The sequence below is a fragment of the Dioscorea cayenensis genome, chromosome 2 (genome assembly GCF_009730915.1).
Source record: "Dioscorea cayenensis subsp. rotundata cultivar TDr96_F1 chromosome 2, TDr96_F1_v2_PseudoChromosome.rev07_lg8_w22 25.fasta, whole genome shotgun sequence".
NCBI classification, from domain to species: domain Eukaryota; kingdom Viridiplantae; phylum Streptophyta; class Magnoliopsida; order Dioscoreales; family Dioscoreaceae; genus Dioscorea; species Dioscorea cayenensis.
The window spans coordinates 2,425,789-2,441,697 of NC_052472.1; the positions used below are offsets into that span (position 1 = coordinate 2,425,789).

Consider the following 15,909-nt stretch of genomic DNA (forward strand, 5'->3'; position numbering starts at 1 on the left):
ATGCATATATTTCAAAAGCACAGTCTTAAATATTTACAATTAATCCTAACCAAAACCAATTGCATATAAAAACCAAATGGAAACACATGCATATCTCCATGTGAAGACAATTTTTGTTGGCAAGAATACATGTCTATAGAATTGAATATGTATGATTGATATGTCTAAAACTAAAACTAAGTTTAGCACAAAAAACCTAAACAAAAAGTTGTTGGTGAGAGAATAAAAAGTGCATAAAATAAGATGAATGGAAAGGTGAGGCTTTTGCTATAACTCTTGCAAACCAAGTAATGCATGTACATAGCTTGAATAACCAAATTAAACAGAATAGGTACAAATTAATATACAGTGTTTCATTATATTGTTCTTATATAGAAAACTCATGAATTATAAGTAAAATTCTACCACTACACTGCTTGGAATTCCTTCATACGTAGACTCAACCAACAATCTATAACCCGATTATCGCATAGTCATGAAGAAAATCCTATTTTCACGCGATTTCAATGCCTCGAGCGCAACACATACCTCCACATCATCGACTCCGGCGATAGAGGACAATTTCTCCATGCAAGTCTTAAAAGGAGAAACTATCATCCTCTTCCTTGCTTTTGTTCCATGATCTTGCTTCTCACGATCACTCAAAGATATTAATCGATTTAGCGCTTCCATCGTGTGGTCGAACTTTTCTTCTTTGACACACTAGGATTTGGATGATCTAATTGTTTCCTTTTAGTCATGGATGAGGCATTGTTGTAAGAAACTTTCTTGCCCGTTGAATGCGATGGGATTGTGTCCTTGTCAACTCGGGAAAACGCAGTGACTATCCGATGAACCCGGATCCCTCGTCCAAGTTAACAACAAGATCATCGGCTCTCACCGAGCCACCCGTGTAGCTAAGCGTATTGCCCATTCTGCGGTGGATGAAGCCACAAGATCATGGATCTTCAAAAAAACAATGGGAAAGGCTTATCTCGGCAAACTTTGTATTCCTTGTTGAGTTTGCATGATAGCTTGCAATTATGGTTTAATGTAGGAAGGGCGAATACTTGACTTGGTCATGTAATAGTGACTCGGAGAATATATTCAATTAGGTACAAAGCAAAATGATTAGGATCTCTCTCTTTTGGGCTTCATTTTTGGTGATATAAAAGATTAGGATCTCTTTAAAGAAATGAAACACTTGGATTTAATAAGTGGGCTTTGTTATCAAACCCATCTTGCATCTTATGAACCACATTTGTATGGCTAACATAATCAAGAGCCACGGTTTTCATATGCATTTTAGGGATGGTTAAAGTAATGCTAGCTAATAATTATCTGAAGATTGATCACAATTCCATGATGTTGTATAACCCTAACTTTCTACGTGGCTTCTCCTATGAATTGTTGTTTTTGCTTATCTTTGAGATTTTTATCTTCGACTCGAGTCCAAATGGCTTATCAAATTCTACGAATTCTTATTTGTTTTATGCATATTTGAGATTCCATTATTGCCAAAAAAACCTATCATTGCAAGAGAAGATACAAATGATGCTTACCTTAATAATCTCCTCCCACACCATTGGACAAACCAGGGGTTGGTCTTTGAGTGTCAAAATCCCATGACCATCCACTCTTACCAACCAATGAGCGAATGCAACTTGTATAGCTTCTTCAAAGTCTTCCATCTACCTTTCAAGCTGGGGCAAAGTGGTGTCTTCTCTGGTCCTTTTTTGGTACTCATTCCATATTCTGAACCATGCTTCCGGTCGAAAGGAACCTGAACACACACCAGTGCTTGCTTTCCTCCAACAATAGGTCAACTAGTGCTTCATCACTAGAAATCGTCCGAGTTATTCCTGCGCGGCAACCTCCGCACATCTTGATAGGAACCTACATGTTCGGGATTCCCTCCGAGACCTTTGGTTGGCTCCCTTGTCCTCTGCCCTCCATTAAAATTGCCTTCGCATGACACACTAGCAAGTAACAAAAAGAAAGGATGAGAAACAAGGTACAAAATTGAATAAGTTATCTATGGAGACAATAATTTATAAAAAAAACAAAACAATTAAATCAGAGAAGAGAAATCTTTTGACAGAGGATTTCCATAAGCATACCTTCACCCAAGCTTTGCTTGTCGACGGTGTCACTCCCCATCCGAGGAATCGGTCCGTCGAAGCAAGCTAGACAGTGCTGACACGAAAGAGGGTGGAGAGGAGGAGAGGTGGGATAATATTTCTTTGTGTAGATTGGGAGATGGAGAAGAGAGGATCGGGAGAGAGTCACAATGGTCTGCAGGTGATGTAGCAAAGGGAAAGCGATGATGGTAGGAATTTAATTTGGTTTCTTTTGTTAATCATGTATTTCGACGGTCAAGATTTTAAAGCATTTGTTTGTGTGTTAATGGGTAGGTCCTGATGAGCATGTGCCTTCTGATAGTGATCCATTTTCAATTCATAAGTCAACAATGGGGGCTCAAAGCATCTCAACCATTCATGGATTTTTATCCGAACACATGGGTTCAGTTAATAATTGGGTGAGGGTTATTGTGGTCTTTTCATTTTGGAACAATTAATACTAACTATTGTTTTAAATTAGGTTTAAAATGAATTATTATTTTAAATTCACAATTAATACGAGCATGTCTTGTCAAACTTTGGGAATAGTTAAATTGGGGATATCCCTAGGGATATCTTCAACCAAACAGTGCCCCAATTGTGTATGTTTTTAGAGTTATTGTTCTTTAAAAACATTTCATCATAACATTTAGATTATCATCTAACAGGTATTACTTTTATATAAAAAATTGTGCATATTTATTATTAACTATTGTATATATATATATATATTGTCACTATTTAATATTGTTTGATACTGTGCATGAGATGATGATAATCTCCAACGGTATTGTGGAACATTCCTAAATTTTAAATCTAAAGACGTCCTTAAATGATGTGCCCTTATATAAAATACCTTAATGGTTAAAATATTGAATTTATAACCAAATTGACTATAGTTGAAATCTTATAACGGTGGAATATAAACTATTAACCAACAACCTTGGAGTCGATTAGTCTTAGGTCACTGCATAGGAGTGTTCGTTTGGGGAGGACGAGGATCGAATCCCAATGTCCACTCAGGTGAGGGGCACGTGGATCGGCGTTGAGCTCTCGCTCACGCGTGCGCGTCTCCGACTTCTCCTTAAATTGGGTGACATGCGTCATGTTGTCAAAAAAAGAAAAAAAAGAATATAAACTATTAAGGACTAACTACACTATTGGATATAGTAAGTCTTTTAATTATAAAATTTTTAAACTAATAACATATGCATATCCCACATTAGTTAAGAATTGCATTAAAACTTTTTTTTTTTAAGTCAAATCACAATCCATTAATGGAAAAATACAAAAACCATCAAAAGAAATAAAAGAGACAACTTCAAGGCGACTTGATAATAAGATGCAACAAAATGAACATGACTTAAGGTTAAGAAAACACAAGTATGACGCCATTGAATGTTTTTATAAATATATAATAAAAATAAATATCTATCAAGGACTAAAACCAAGAATTTAATCATTTAAAAAAAAATAAATAATAAAAAAGGACCAAAAGTAGATTTTAAAAGAACACTTTATTTGAATTTTGACCCACCTGTGGCAAACCCCACTCAATCCTTTCTATGCGGATCCGGGTTTGGCCCGGTAACAAACCCAAACCTGATAACAAACAAACCCGGCCCGTTAAGAGCCTTAGATGCTTTCGGAGTCGCAACCCTACGAAAACGCAGCGGAGTCGGAGTCTCGGAGAGAAGAAGAAGAAGGCCTCGTTCGCACTCCTCTTCGATCGCAGATCTCTCCGCGCCCTTTCCAGGTACCTTTGATACCTTCTCTCTTCCTGAATTTCATCTCCTTTCTCGCCGCCCAGAGATTACGCTGTCTTAACACCGGATCAGGTGAGGATTTGCTGTTTTTTCCGCTGAATTTCAGTGTTTAGCATGCATTAAAACGCGGTGAGTGCATTTGTTAAGGTTTTATGCTTGTTTTGTTCTGAATAAACGTTTTATTTGAATGCGGGGCTTGTTTGTGCGCTCTTGTTGATTTCATGGCTGGGGATTGTTAGGGGTAAGGGCTGTGGCCTTTTTGGTTTGTCTCATGACGAGTCTTGAAAAAGATGTTATTTTTTTTACTACCGGGATCTGAAAGTGGTAGGTATAGTTAGAAGAAATTTTGTGATTTGTTGAACTAGTGACATTTTTATTGAAATTGCGGATGGTTTATAATTTGTGGTTTGAAGTATTATTGGTCTGTAACAAGTGCTTGTTTATAACAGGATCATGGTGATGTGTTTGTGACTGTTAGTTTTGAGGACCTGTAAATTAAGTTTGAGTTTAGGAATGTTGGTTGCCCTTTGTTTGTTTCCTTAAATGTGCAAATTTTACTGACTAAGAACTTCAGGTGGTATGATGAAGGAAATTAAGGTGGTGTCTTGAAGTTCCTAAAGATTTAGTGGTTCTTGAACTGGCAGTTAAAACCTAGAAGTTAGGTTTGCCATTTTGAGGATGAGACCTGCCCATTTAGGAGAGTGTGTCAGTTTAGGCGAGTGAAGATATCAAGGCATGGTATGAATAGTGATCCAAATAAAATTTGCAAGAATATTTAATAGGAAAGATGCATTCTGGTATGGTGATTTGTGATTTCCTCAGGAAAAGCAATTGCAAATCATGGAGTAATACCATGTTGTCGGAAAAAGTTAAATCTCCTCTCCCATTCTGGTATTATAATTTTTGTAGGGATGAACAAAGCAACCTGAGAACATGCTAAAAATGGGTTACGTAATTGGGGCTAGATAGCTGTTTGGGTTCTCTGTATGGTGATTGGTATCTCATATGCGGTCAAAATTTTGGTAGATACCATGTGAAATACTTGTCTTATGGTCCTTCAATTCATTGTTTATGGATTTGACCCTGATCATTTGTAACAATTAGCTATGATTTTTACTGTACTGGAAATATATAGATATTTTGCCTCATTATGCAAACTAATAGTTGAGGCCACAAATATTAGGGAAGGGAGTATGCATTTGGTGTTTTAAGATAACAAATTAGTAGCGGTTATGAAATATTTGCTTATCTTTCCCTTGTTTTGTGAAAATATGATCAGAGGCTGGACTTGCAAAATTATTTTGATAACAGAAAGTGCGGAATGTGTGGCGATATTCATTTAATGGAGAGACATGCAGTGAAAGATCATTGACCAGCGTAATAGTCATGCAAAAACCATAATGTGTATGAGTTGTGGCGATGTGCTATACTGGTCCTAAGGTTTGTGTGCGTAGGTGACCCTTAGATTTTTTTTAGATGTATATGATAATTATATTTTTGTCTGTTTCTTTAGATGAATTTGGTAATTGATATTTTTAGATGGATTTGGAAATGAGTTGGTTAGATACATGTGATTTGACATTGTTGTTTTTTTCTTGCAAAGTTCTAGTTCATGGAAGTTGTAAAAACATCTTCTGTGGTTTGTAGATGGAAATTCTGGGTTACATTTGTCGGTTAGCGTTATCTTGGCTAAACAAGACATTTTTAGCTGCATCATTTTTGTTTATTGGCCGTTTCTAGGAATTTGTTATTCCCATTTATGACAATTTAATTATGTTTACGTGGAATTGAATATACTGGTTAGCTTGTATGTGATTGCAACTGGGATAATTTGCTTTTTTTATTTAACTTAACTCAAGCACATGCCTTTTATATTGGATCTTTCTGTCATATGACCTGTTATCATTTGTGGATGTGCCATTATTGCTGAATCCTAAAGTTCTTTGTTCCTCACTATTTTATATATCTATATTGCTTTTTGATGTTGGAGGCTTAGAGCTAGAAAATTGTATCTTATCTATTTACTGCCACTTTTTCCAGCTTGTAATATTTGAACTTGCTTTGACTATTTAAAAGTTGGAAACTGAATTCTATTTGGTTCAGTTTGAATATGGAGTTAAATAACAAGTTTGAACACTGCAGACATGGCCCTGCAAAATTTGTGAAGAAGATTGATCATCAGGGTGTCCTTAATTAACTCAATCTTTTTGGCGATCTTTTAGGGGCATGCGTGTCATTATTTTTTTGTCTAGGTCTTCTTAATCTGTAAAATTCCATTTTTGCTGGCTTATTTTTTTAAGTTAACCACAGCCAACTAAGGGGATGGATGATTGGGCAATGTAAATGAATGATCTTGGCACTTTTTGACGAAGGGGATCATTGTAAACATGAATTTACTTGTTAGATTGAAAGACCATTAGCAACATTAGTTATATGAAACTATTTTTAATTTGGTTAGTTTGGATTTACTGATTGATCTTTTTTGATCTGATGCAGAGGTTACCCTTTAATTGTTATTCTACTAGATTCATCTGAAGCAAGACTTTTGTACCGATTGAATTCTAGAATGATAGAAGAAGGTGTTTTCTTGATGTCAGTTGATTGAAATCAATTTACATGATGATTTAGATCTGGATGAGTTTATCTTTGCATTGTTGTAGCTGTAAGTACGCCACTTAATTTGTGCAAGCGATGCCATTCTTTCAATACGGAAGGAAGATTTGAGTATCTATATGATGTAAATGCTTTTATATGCCCTAATTGTTTGGCCTGCTTTTTCCTCAACACTATAAATTTTCCTTGATGATGGTACATTGAGAAAGTATTTGTGTCTACTTCTGGTGGAAATTTACTTAATACTATATGTTGTTGTTGTTGTTGTTGTTGTTGATGATGATGATGAATCGATGATGATGATGATGATGATGATAATGATGATGATGATGATGATAGTTTAGTCTGTTAATTTTTTACACACTCCTTCTCCTGCTATATGTAAGCTTTTATTGTATGGACTGCAGTTGGTCTTAATTTCTAAATTTGGAAACCTTGCAAGAAGGAATTTGGTGATTATAGATAGTAACAAAGGCTATCTTCTGGATGGTTTTGAGATTTGAAATGAAGTTTTATGGAAAGATAAATATTCCTACTTGCTACATATTCATAAATTGTTTTTAAATGGAGTAAGAAAATAGGTTTACTTTGTTATATAGTTTTGACCCTATTTGGTTTTTAATAGATTGATAGACATATTATTCTGAATATCCAATGGTATTTTATTTTCATCAGCCTAAATTCGGTTTTAGTGGAAGCTTCTCATATGATTAGATTGGGCGCATCTAGACCTTTCGTATTTTCTCAACTTGAAAAGAACTAGAACTGGACTTTTCTATCTGATTTTGGAAATGAATATAGTTTCTTTTCTTTGTACCCATTCCAAAGTCCATTTGAACTAGATGGACATGGTGTTTCTGGTCACTTAGAAGGAGTTCACGTAAATGTATCTTGACTCCGACTAGTTGTCTTGCAAATATACATTGGACTGAAGAGCTTTAGAGGACTTTGTGAAGAGGTGTGATTGAAGTTAACACCCTCTTGTTCTGCAACCATTTTTATTAGGTTCTGTTTGTGGTATTTTGGTTACTAGTTGTGTTTTAAGTTTTAGTCTTAAGGGTATCTATTTTATTGGTTTGGGTTATGTATATACAATAACATAGGAATAAGGCTCCTGGATCCAGGAATAATGGCAAACACCCTCTGTCCTCCTAATCTTGGAATAAGAGTTAAGCGCCATTCTGGTCAGCTTAGTCCTCTGGATTAGAAAACCTGTGGAATAAGTAATTCTACTCGACATTGTTACTTTCTTATTCCTGGGCCAAGAGCAAAGCATTTCTTTTGTAAATCCATCTTAATTTCCATCAAAATGTAAAATAATGTGCAACCCCCATTTGTCAGCTATATGTCTTTGGTGACACATGTTAGATGCAAGTCAAACAAGACAAATGAAAGAAGTAGATGGGAACTGAAGAATTTATCCATAGATCTCCAACTTCAAAAGTTGTTTTCTCAGTCACAAAATGCATGTCTTCATTCTCTTATAAAGAGAACAAGAGAATTAGAGTCATCATCATAACCTTAAAAGACCTTATTACCCTTTAAACTCAATTAGGGTAAACATCTAACAAGATGCATACACATTAATAAGCATAGTATTAAATAATACTACTTTAACAATGCAGACAATCTTTCTCTTTCATAAGCACAATTTTTGTTAGTTCATCATCTACATTGGCATGGCGATGAAACCATCCAATCTGGTGCATGCTCCATAACCATGTTTGATTATAGATGTTACAGTTAAGCTAATAAATCAAGTATATACTTTTCACAATACTGTTTTCTTGCCATAGGGGATAATGCAGATGAATTTAGTTTGTTTGCTAAGTCACTTCTAAAAGCCATACATTGTAGTGGGGTGGTTGAAAGAAAAGGAGGAATATGCTAACTGAAAATATTAGAGAGAACAAATAGAAAATAAGCATGTTGGAAGATGGTTTTTGGGTCTTACCATTAAATATGTCTGCCCATACTGCAAATTGGGTTTATGCACATATTTTAAAAATAAAATGGGTCTGACAAAAGATTGATTGCATATTCCTTCCATCATCAAATGTGATGTTGTATCTTGAAGGGGGCCAACTGGGAAGGAACGGGTGTCGTTACTGCAATTCACCCCAAATTCTTTGTTATGAGAAATAACTCACTTGGCATAAAGAAGCAATCATAATTTTTGCTGAACACACAACCGTTATGTGTAATATTCTTAATTATATCCTCTAGTATTTTAGTCAAGGGAACTCTCTTGAAATGACATTACTCTGCCCTCCTATGTTTGATACCTCTTCTGTTAGGGTTTGACTTTGTTTAAAGTAGAATCTCTAGTTTTTCTTCTTAATGCTAACAAAGATAGGTCTACTATATGATTACATGGGAACCATGTGTGGGCATAGGACCTTAATTTTGTAGTTTTATTGGTCTAGTGGTGTACATATAGAATGAAGAATATCATTGCTAATTTGTTCATGTTTTGGACTTCATAAAGTGATGCAGAACAGAAGTAGTATAAGAATTAAGAGCATGTGCTTAGGTGTTAGGGGCTGTTTGGTAATACAGTCATTCATAGTTTTCTTAGCTTAAGGCTATATTTTCACGCATAATCACTTGCTTAGTCTCTCTGTGTGTCTGCCTTCATAATTTAGCAGTTATTGCCTAGTCTATCCTAGAACATAAAGTTTCTTCCTCACTTGCATTTAGTTCTCTATCATAATGTACCAAAATTGCTCTTTTAAACTGAACAACCTATCGTACGTTCCATTACCTATGCTTGGGGTGTTTTTATCTGGGATGTGCAAGGACAGTTGTATTCCCCCACTTGTATTTAATTCTTCATATGGAGTGCAAGCATAGTTGTAATGATTATTGTTGAAAGTTATAGTGTGGTTGTGGGAATCATTCAACTTTGAGTTTCAGATTTTTTTGTTTGCTAACTTTGGTGGGTGAATTTCTTTACCACCAATGTTGTTACATGTCATGTGTCATTGAAGTCTGGTTCTTATGTGACCTATGCTTGATATGATATTCACCTTTAATCTAAGTTACAGAGCATGCAAAATTACTTTTCTTCAGACTTCTGAGATATTATATTAATCAATTTTTATATGTCATTGTCGCCAGTGAGTTTTCATGTCATTTGTGATCATATAATTTTAAAACTTTATGTAATGAACCTTGGTGGTAATAGCTTTTATTAATTGTCTAGCAACCTACATGGATGGTTTGCTAGTGGTAAACCTCTGTTTATGTTCTATTCCTAACTCCTCTTCTGTTTTCAGGTGCTTGTTTGCTGCCATAGACTTGCAGATGCTTATGTAAAACTAGGAAGTTCAGATTCAAAATAGTTGCATTATAAATGGCAGACACATCAATGATATCAAGCTTCTGGGGCCCTGTGACATCCACTACTGAGTGGTGTGAGAAAAATTATACTCATTCTTCATACATTGCAGAGTTTTACAACACTATATCCAATATTCCTTGCATTCTGTTGGCACTCATTGGCTTGATAAATGCTTTGAGGCAACGTTTTGAGAAGAGGTTTAGTGTTCTGCACATATCCAATATGATACTTGCCATAGGGAGCATGCTGTTCCATGCTACACTGCAGCATGTGTAAGACTCCTTTCTCTTTAATATGTTCTTTCGTATTTCTTGTAGATTTTATCTTATTGGATTTGATTCAGAGTCTCTACTATTATTGTTCAAATTAGTTTTTATTTGATTTTACACTTATAATTTTTATTTGCTAGTTGACAAATTTTAATGTACTTTTGCATCTCTTGACGAGTTGATCAAGATAATTGCATTATTCTTCATTAAGGCATTTATCTTTAGTTTTATGTGGACAATCATGCCCGTCAGTGTTAAACCAGTGACATTACTAATATATTTTGTTATTGGAATTTTCATGTGAATCCATGTCAAATGCATGCACATGCTTGTGTGATATTCCTGTTAGTCATAGACTGGATATCATCCTGTCACAACTGTCTCTGATCTATCTTCAGCTATGAAGAACTATACTAATCCCCTTTTACTAAAACAACTCTGATATGTATAATACATGGCAATCAATTTATCCCCCTTTTTCTTCCTCCTGATTAATTGTTTACTCCTGTGCTTATTTACAATTTTCTCTTGTTTCGCTAACTGTAGTGTTTTACTTTTTTGATATAAGCTTGATTTAACTGTATAACCTCAATTTGCCTGATGCACAAATCCTGACCAAGCTTGATGTTCATATTATTTAGAACATATATGTCTGATTTATTTTTCATTAAGGTCATATTGCATTTTATAAGTCGCAAACAATATATTTGTGTCATATTTTTCTTAATTACATTCTATCCAATTTCAGACAACAACAGAGTGATGAAACCCCAATGGTCTGGGAGATGCTGCTTTACCTCTACGTTCTCTATTCACCAGATTGGCATTACAGGAGTACAATGCCCACTTTCTTGTTCCTCTATGGTGCTGCTTTCGCCGTTGTTCATTCGTTCGTGAGGTTTGGAATAGGATTCAAGGTGCATTATGTGGTGCTGTGCTTTCTCTGCATTCCTCGAATGTACAAGTATTACATACACACGAAAGATATAGCTGCCAAACGGCTCGCCAAACTCTACGTGGCAACAATTTTTCTCGGAAGCTTATGTTGGTTGTTTCGATCGCCTCTTCTGCAAGCAACTCTCAAGTTGGTACATCAATCCACAAGGTCACGCATTGTGGCATGTGCTTATGGGTTTCAACTCATACTTTGCCAATACATTCTTAATGTTTTGCCGAGCCCAACAATTGGAATGGAATCCACAAGTTGCCCATTTGTTCGGATTCTTCCCTTATGTGAAGATTCAAAAGCCGAAGAAGCAGTGACAAGAAACACATCGGTTTCTGGTTTGTTTATTCTAGATTTTTTACTCTAAAAGTGCAAATGTTTATTTTGTCACGCAGGTTGGCAAGTTTCCGAGAGTGATGTTCTCCGTTGACTGATCGATTGACTTCATTAGTTATCAACTTAACATGAGTTATCTATGTACCATATTTTATGTTTCTATTAGCCCATGGAATATTCAAGTTTTGGGTCATGGTGTTGTCGTATTTTGGATGTGTAGCTGTCTTTCAAAAGTAGGATCCGGAATCGAATTCATTTTTTCTTTTTTTCTTTTTTGGCCTTTTATTTCTTTTGCATCTATAGAAATTATCCAACAGGCTCAATGTATATGCCTTTTGTCAGGTGCTGTGTGTTTTTGCTTTTAAATCAAGTTATGTCCCTGTTTCTATAGGTTTGGTTTTTGGTTTCTTTGTTGCACAATAGACATCAATTTCCTTCTGTTTGTTTTTGAATTATGGAATTGAAATATGTTCAAATATGTTAGTATTGAGCTTCTCTTCATGGTTGCTGACAGATTAATATGATAGATTTTGCTTGTGTTTATTTACGTTATGTGGATGGACGACAAGCGTTGAACTCATCTCCCCTGGTTTCAGTCTATTAAAACTTGACATGTGTTCCCAATCATAATAGAAAAAATATAATAGAATCACATGAGATACGTGTGAGCACAATTAGAAACTCAACAAGCATCTATGTTTTAATTTTAGGTCAATTTGGAGGTTTGATATCGAGTTCTCCTTGAAATGAATATCTTATGTAAAAGATTCAGTGTCAATAAATCTAAAGGTATTAATGATCTTTGGGTCAATTGGTATCGGGTTTTTTGTGTTTGGGTCAATTGGTATCGGGTTTTTTTGTGTATATCTCTAGATTTTGGTGTTTGTTGCTTTTCTCAAAATAAATAAGTAAATAAATAAATCTAAAGGTCGTTTGTTTCTAGTGTTTGGTTTAAACCATAGAGGAAGACTTTGCATTAATATATGGATGACAAGCCTTTTTTTCTGTGCAAATAAATGTACATATTATAGATTTATTTATTTATTTTGTTTGAAGTAAATATCAGTTTCTAAAAGAGGGTAGAGTAGATTCAATCTTCTCATTGATCAACTTATTAAAATTGTACTTTTTAGTGATAAATTTATTTTATTAAATTGTTTTTCATAATCATAATGCGCTTCAATGTATACATTTTTATAAATTTTTTAGTAAAGCAATTTTTTAAGAAGTAATAATAAATCATAGCAATCATTTTTTTATCAAACAAAATTACATAAAAATTATAAATAATATTAATAATCATTTTACTTGTATTAATATATAAATAGAATATATCAATTGCCGACATTAAAAACTTAGACAGCTTGTCAATCTTCAAAATACTATGATATACAAAAGTTAATATTTCATTTTCCTTTTTTTTAGATTTTAGGTTTTTTTTATTTTATTTATTTATTTATTTATGAATTGGATAAATTATTTATCTCAACTAGAAGAAGTTCATACTTCAACCTCTCATTTGGTTAAGAAAAACCATCCTCATATATATACATATTGAGAAAATTTTAAAAATAAAAAAACTTACATTTTACAAATTTGAGAAAGAAAAACAAGGTTTTTTTTTTCATATTCAAGCTACATGGTTTCTCCTATTAACAAAATTAAAAAAAAAATGTTAATGATGTTAAACACCTTTTATTTAATGGATCTTAATTTATCAATTTATTTAAAAGTTAAATATAGGAGGATGAACCTTTAAATCCAACATGATAAATAGTGTAAGTAGTATGACTAAAAAAAAAAAACTCACCTTACCTAATGCTGCGAAGAGAAGTTGATCTTTAACATCTTATTTAGTACTTAAAACAAATTACTGTTCTTATAAAGGTTCTTTTTTTAATAAAATGTGGTGAAGCCATGTATTAAGGTATGCACATAGGTCGGAATGATCATACAATTTGTGCACCATAATCTGGGCACTAGCGGTTTAGTACAATTTGTGCACCATACTGTGAAAAAAATAATTTATATATTTTTTCAGACAAAGGCAACAAGTTATAAGGCGAAAAGGACAAACGGGTATAGATTCACTAATAGCTTGACTGACCTCCTGTAAATAATCTCCGGTCATGCAACTCTGGAGGAGAAAACAAGAGATATTTTTCACACATAACTTCCATACATGACCCAGAATGTGAATTGTAATATGAGAGACTCGAATTTGAGACCTCTCAATCATAAGCATGGGTTGGGGTAGCCCACAGGTCCCATAATTTATTTTCAAAACTAAATAAATAAAATGTAAAAATAAATAAAACCTAAATTGTCATTCCTGGTTATCTCAAGTTTTTCATGAATAAAAATGGTTTATTTCAATGATGACCACAAATGTTTATAACTCATATCCCCGTGGCCTCAAATGTTTTTTTTTTATAACCGGATGACCACATAACTTTTCTCGAGTAGCACCCATAGCCATAAAGGCATATTTGGAGGCTATTTCTGGCGACTTCCACGTCAGCCAAGTCATGGGAAATAAGTAATAACCCGTTCACGTGAGTTAAGTCGCCTGAAATAACCTCCAAGAAGGCCTTTATGACCACATGTGCTACTAGAGAAAACTTATGTGGTTATCCAGTTATAAAAAAAAATATTTATGACCACAATGATATAAGTTACAAATATTTGTGGCTACCAGTGAAATGAAGCCGGAATAAAAAACCCCCAAATTTTGTGCCTAATTCCTCTGCTTTTGATTCAAAGGTCTTCTCCCTCCAAATGCAATGGCAAACCCTAATCAGATCAAGATCCCATCTTTTCTCCATCCTCACCTCCACCTCCACCCTTCTCCATCTCCATCAAACCCTAGCCTTCACCATCACCTCCGGCCTTCTCCACGACCCCTTCTCCGCCGCTCGCCTCATCGCCGCCGTCGCCGCCACTGACCTCTCCCTCGCCCACCTCACCTTCCTTCACTCCCCAACCCCCTCCGCCTTCGCCTTCAATTCCCTCATCCGTGCCCACTCCTCCGGCCCTTCTCCATCCGTCTCACTCCTCCTCTTCCGCCGCATGCTCCGTCGTCGTCTCCACCCGGACCGCTTCTCCTTTCCCTTCCTCTTCCGCGCGGCTGCCCGCGCCACCACCGACCCCAACCTCGTCTTCTCCCTCCATTCCCTTGCGCTCCGCCATGGCGTCTCGCTGGACCCCTTCGTTGCCACTTCGCTGCTCCACGCTTACGCTTCTTTCGATGCCTTCGATTCTGCTCTCAAGGTGTTCGATGAAATGCCTCTGAGAACGATAGTCACTTGGAACGCCGTCATCTCCTGCTGTTCCAAGTCTGCGCGCAATCTCCACGGGTTAACACTCTTCAGTGCGCTCCTCCAATGGCGAGACTTGCGCGCAAACGCTGACACTCTCATTGCCGCTCTATCCTGCTGCAAAGGCCTCAACACCTTGTGCCATGGTAAGAGCTTGCACGCACTAGCCATTCGATTGTGGCTGGACGCATTGGTGGAGCTGAGCACGAGCTTGGTGCACACGTACGTGAAATGCGGTGGTTTGGATTATGCGAAGAAGGTGTTCGATGAAATGCCTGAGAGAGATGTGTCAGCGTGGACGGCGATGATTGGTGGTATGGCGATGCATGGACGTGGAGAGGAGGCTGCGGAGTTATTCAGGCAAATGAAGGTTAGTGGTATTGAACCAGACTCTTTGACATTTACTAGTGTTTTGCATGCATGTAGTCATTGTGGGTTGGTGGAGATGGGAATGAGGATTTTTGAGGAGATGGAGGAGAGGAAGGTGGTGAGAATGGAGCATTATGGGGTGGTGGTGGACATGTTGGGAAGGGCAGGGTTGATGGAGGAGGCTGAGAAGTTTGTAGAGAGGATGGATATGGAGCCAAGTAGAGAGGTTTGGGGGGCATTGTTGAATGGGTGTTTGGTGAATGGGGAGGTGGAGATGGGGAAGAGGTTGGAGAGGAAGTGTGTGGAGTTAGGGTTAGGGTTAGGGCTGGGGAAGGAGGGTGGGGGGTTTATGGTTGGGGTTTCTAATGTGTATGCTAGGGAAGGGAGGTGGGAGGAGGTGGGAATGGTGAGGGAGAGGATGATGGAGAAAAAGATCAGGAAAGAGAAGGGTTTTAGCTTGGTTGAGAGGGGACCAATGATTTCGTGTAGGTCATTTTGATGTTGATGCAAATTGGTCATTTTGATGTCGAGGTAAGTGTAGGATTGATGCTCGAACTAGGTATGTCTGGTCAATTTGGTTCTTGAACTCAAACGTGGATATTTTGTGTTTAACTGCGAAAAACTGGGGTAAAGCATCCCAATGTTTCTCTTGATTTAGAGGCTCAAATTATTTTTTTTCTTAGTTCAAACACGAAAATAATCCACTTTTCTCTTCTCTCAGTGAAGAGATCAACATGAGCCAGTTTTCTCTTAGTTTAGAGACCAAAATGCTGTTAGTTCAGAGACCTGAATGATCCCTTTTTATCTTAGTTTCAGAGCAACATGACCCGGTTTTTTTTTTTAGTTCAAAG

At 36.2% G+C, this 15,909-nt stretch overlaps 2 protein-coding genes across 2 annotated transcripts; both read left to right on the forward strand.

Moving 5' to 3' along the window:
* Positions 1-3,748: 3,748 nt before the first annotated feature.
* LOC120276499 (alkaline ceramidase-like) lies at positions 3,749-11,713 on the forward strand. Its single transcript, XM_039283258.1, is given in 4 exon segments — positions 3,749-3,937; positions 9,757-10,093; positions 10,839-11,142; positions 11,144-11,713. Coding segments are annotated over 3 exon segments (774 nt in total). The 5' UTR covers positions 3,749-3,937; positions 9,757-9,833; the 3' UTR covers positions 11,354-11,713.
* Positions 11,714-13,554: 1,841 nt separating this feature from the next.
* Positions 13,555-15,557, forward strand: LOC120279506 (pentatricopeptide repeat-containing protein At2g36730-like). Its single transcript, XM_039286441.1, has 2 exons — positions 13,555-13,573; positions 14,242-15,557. Exons 1-2 carry the CDS (start codon positions 13,555-13,557, stop codon positions 15,555-15,557), a joined length of 1,335 nt encoding a protein of 444 aa, XP_039142375.1.
* The last annotated feature ends 352 nt before the right edge of the window (positions 15,558-15,909 follow it).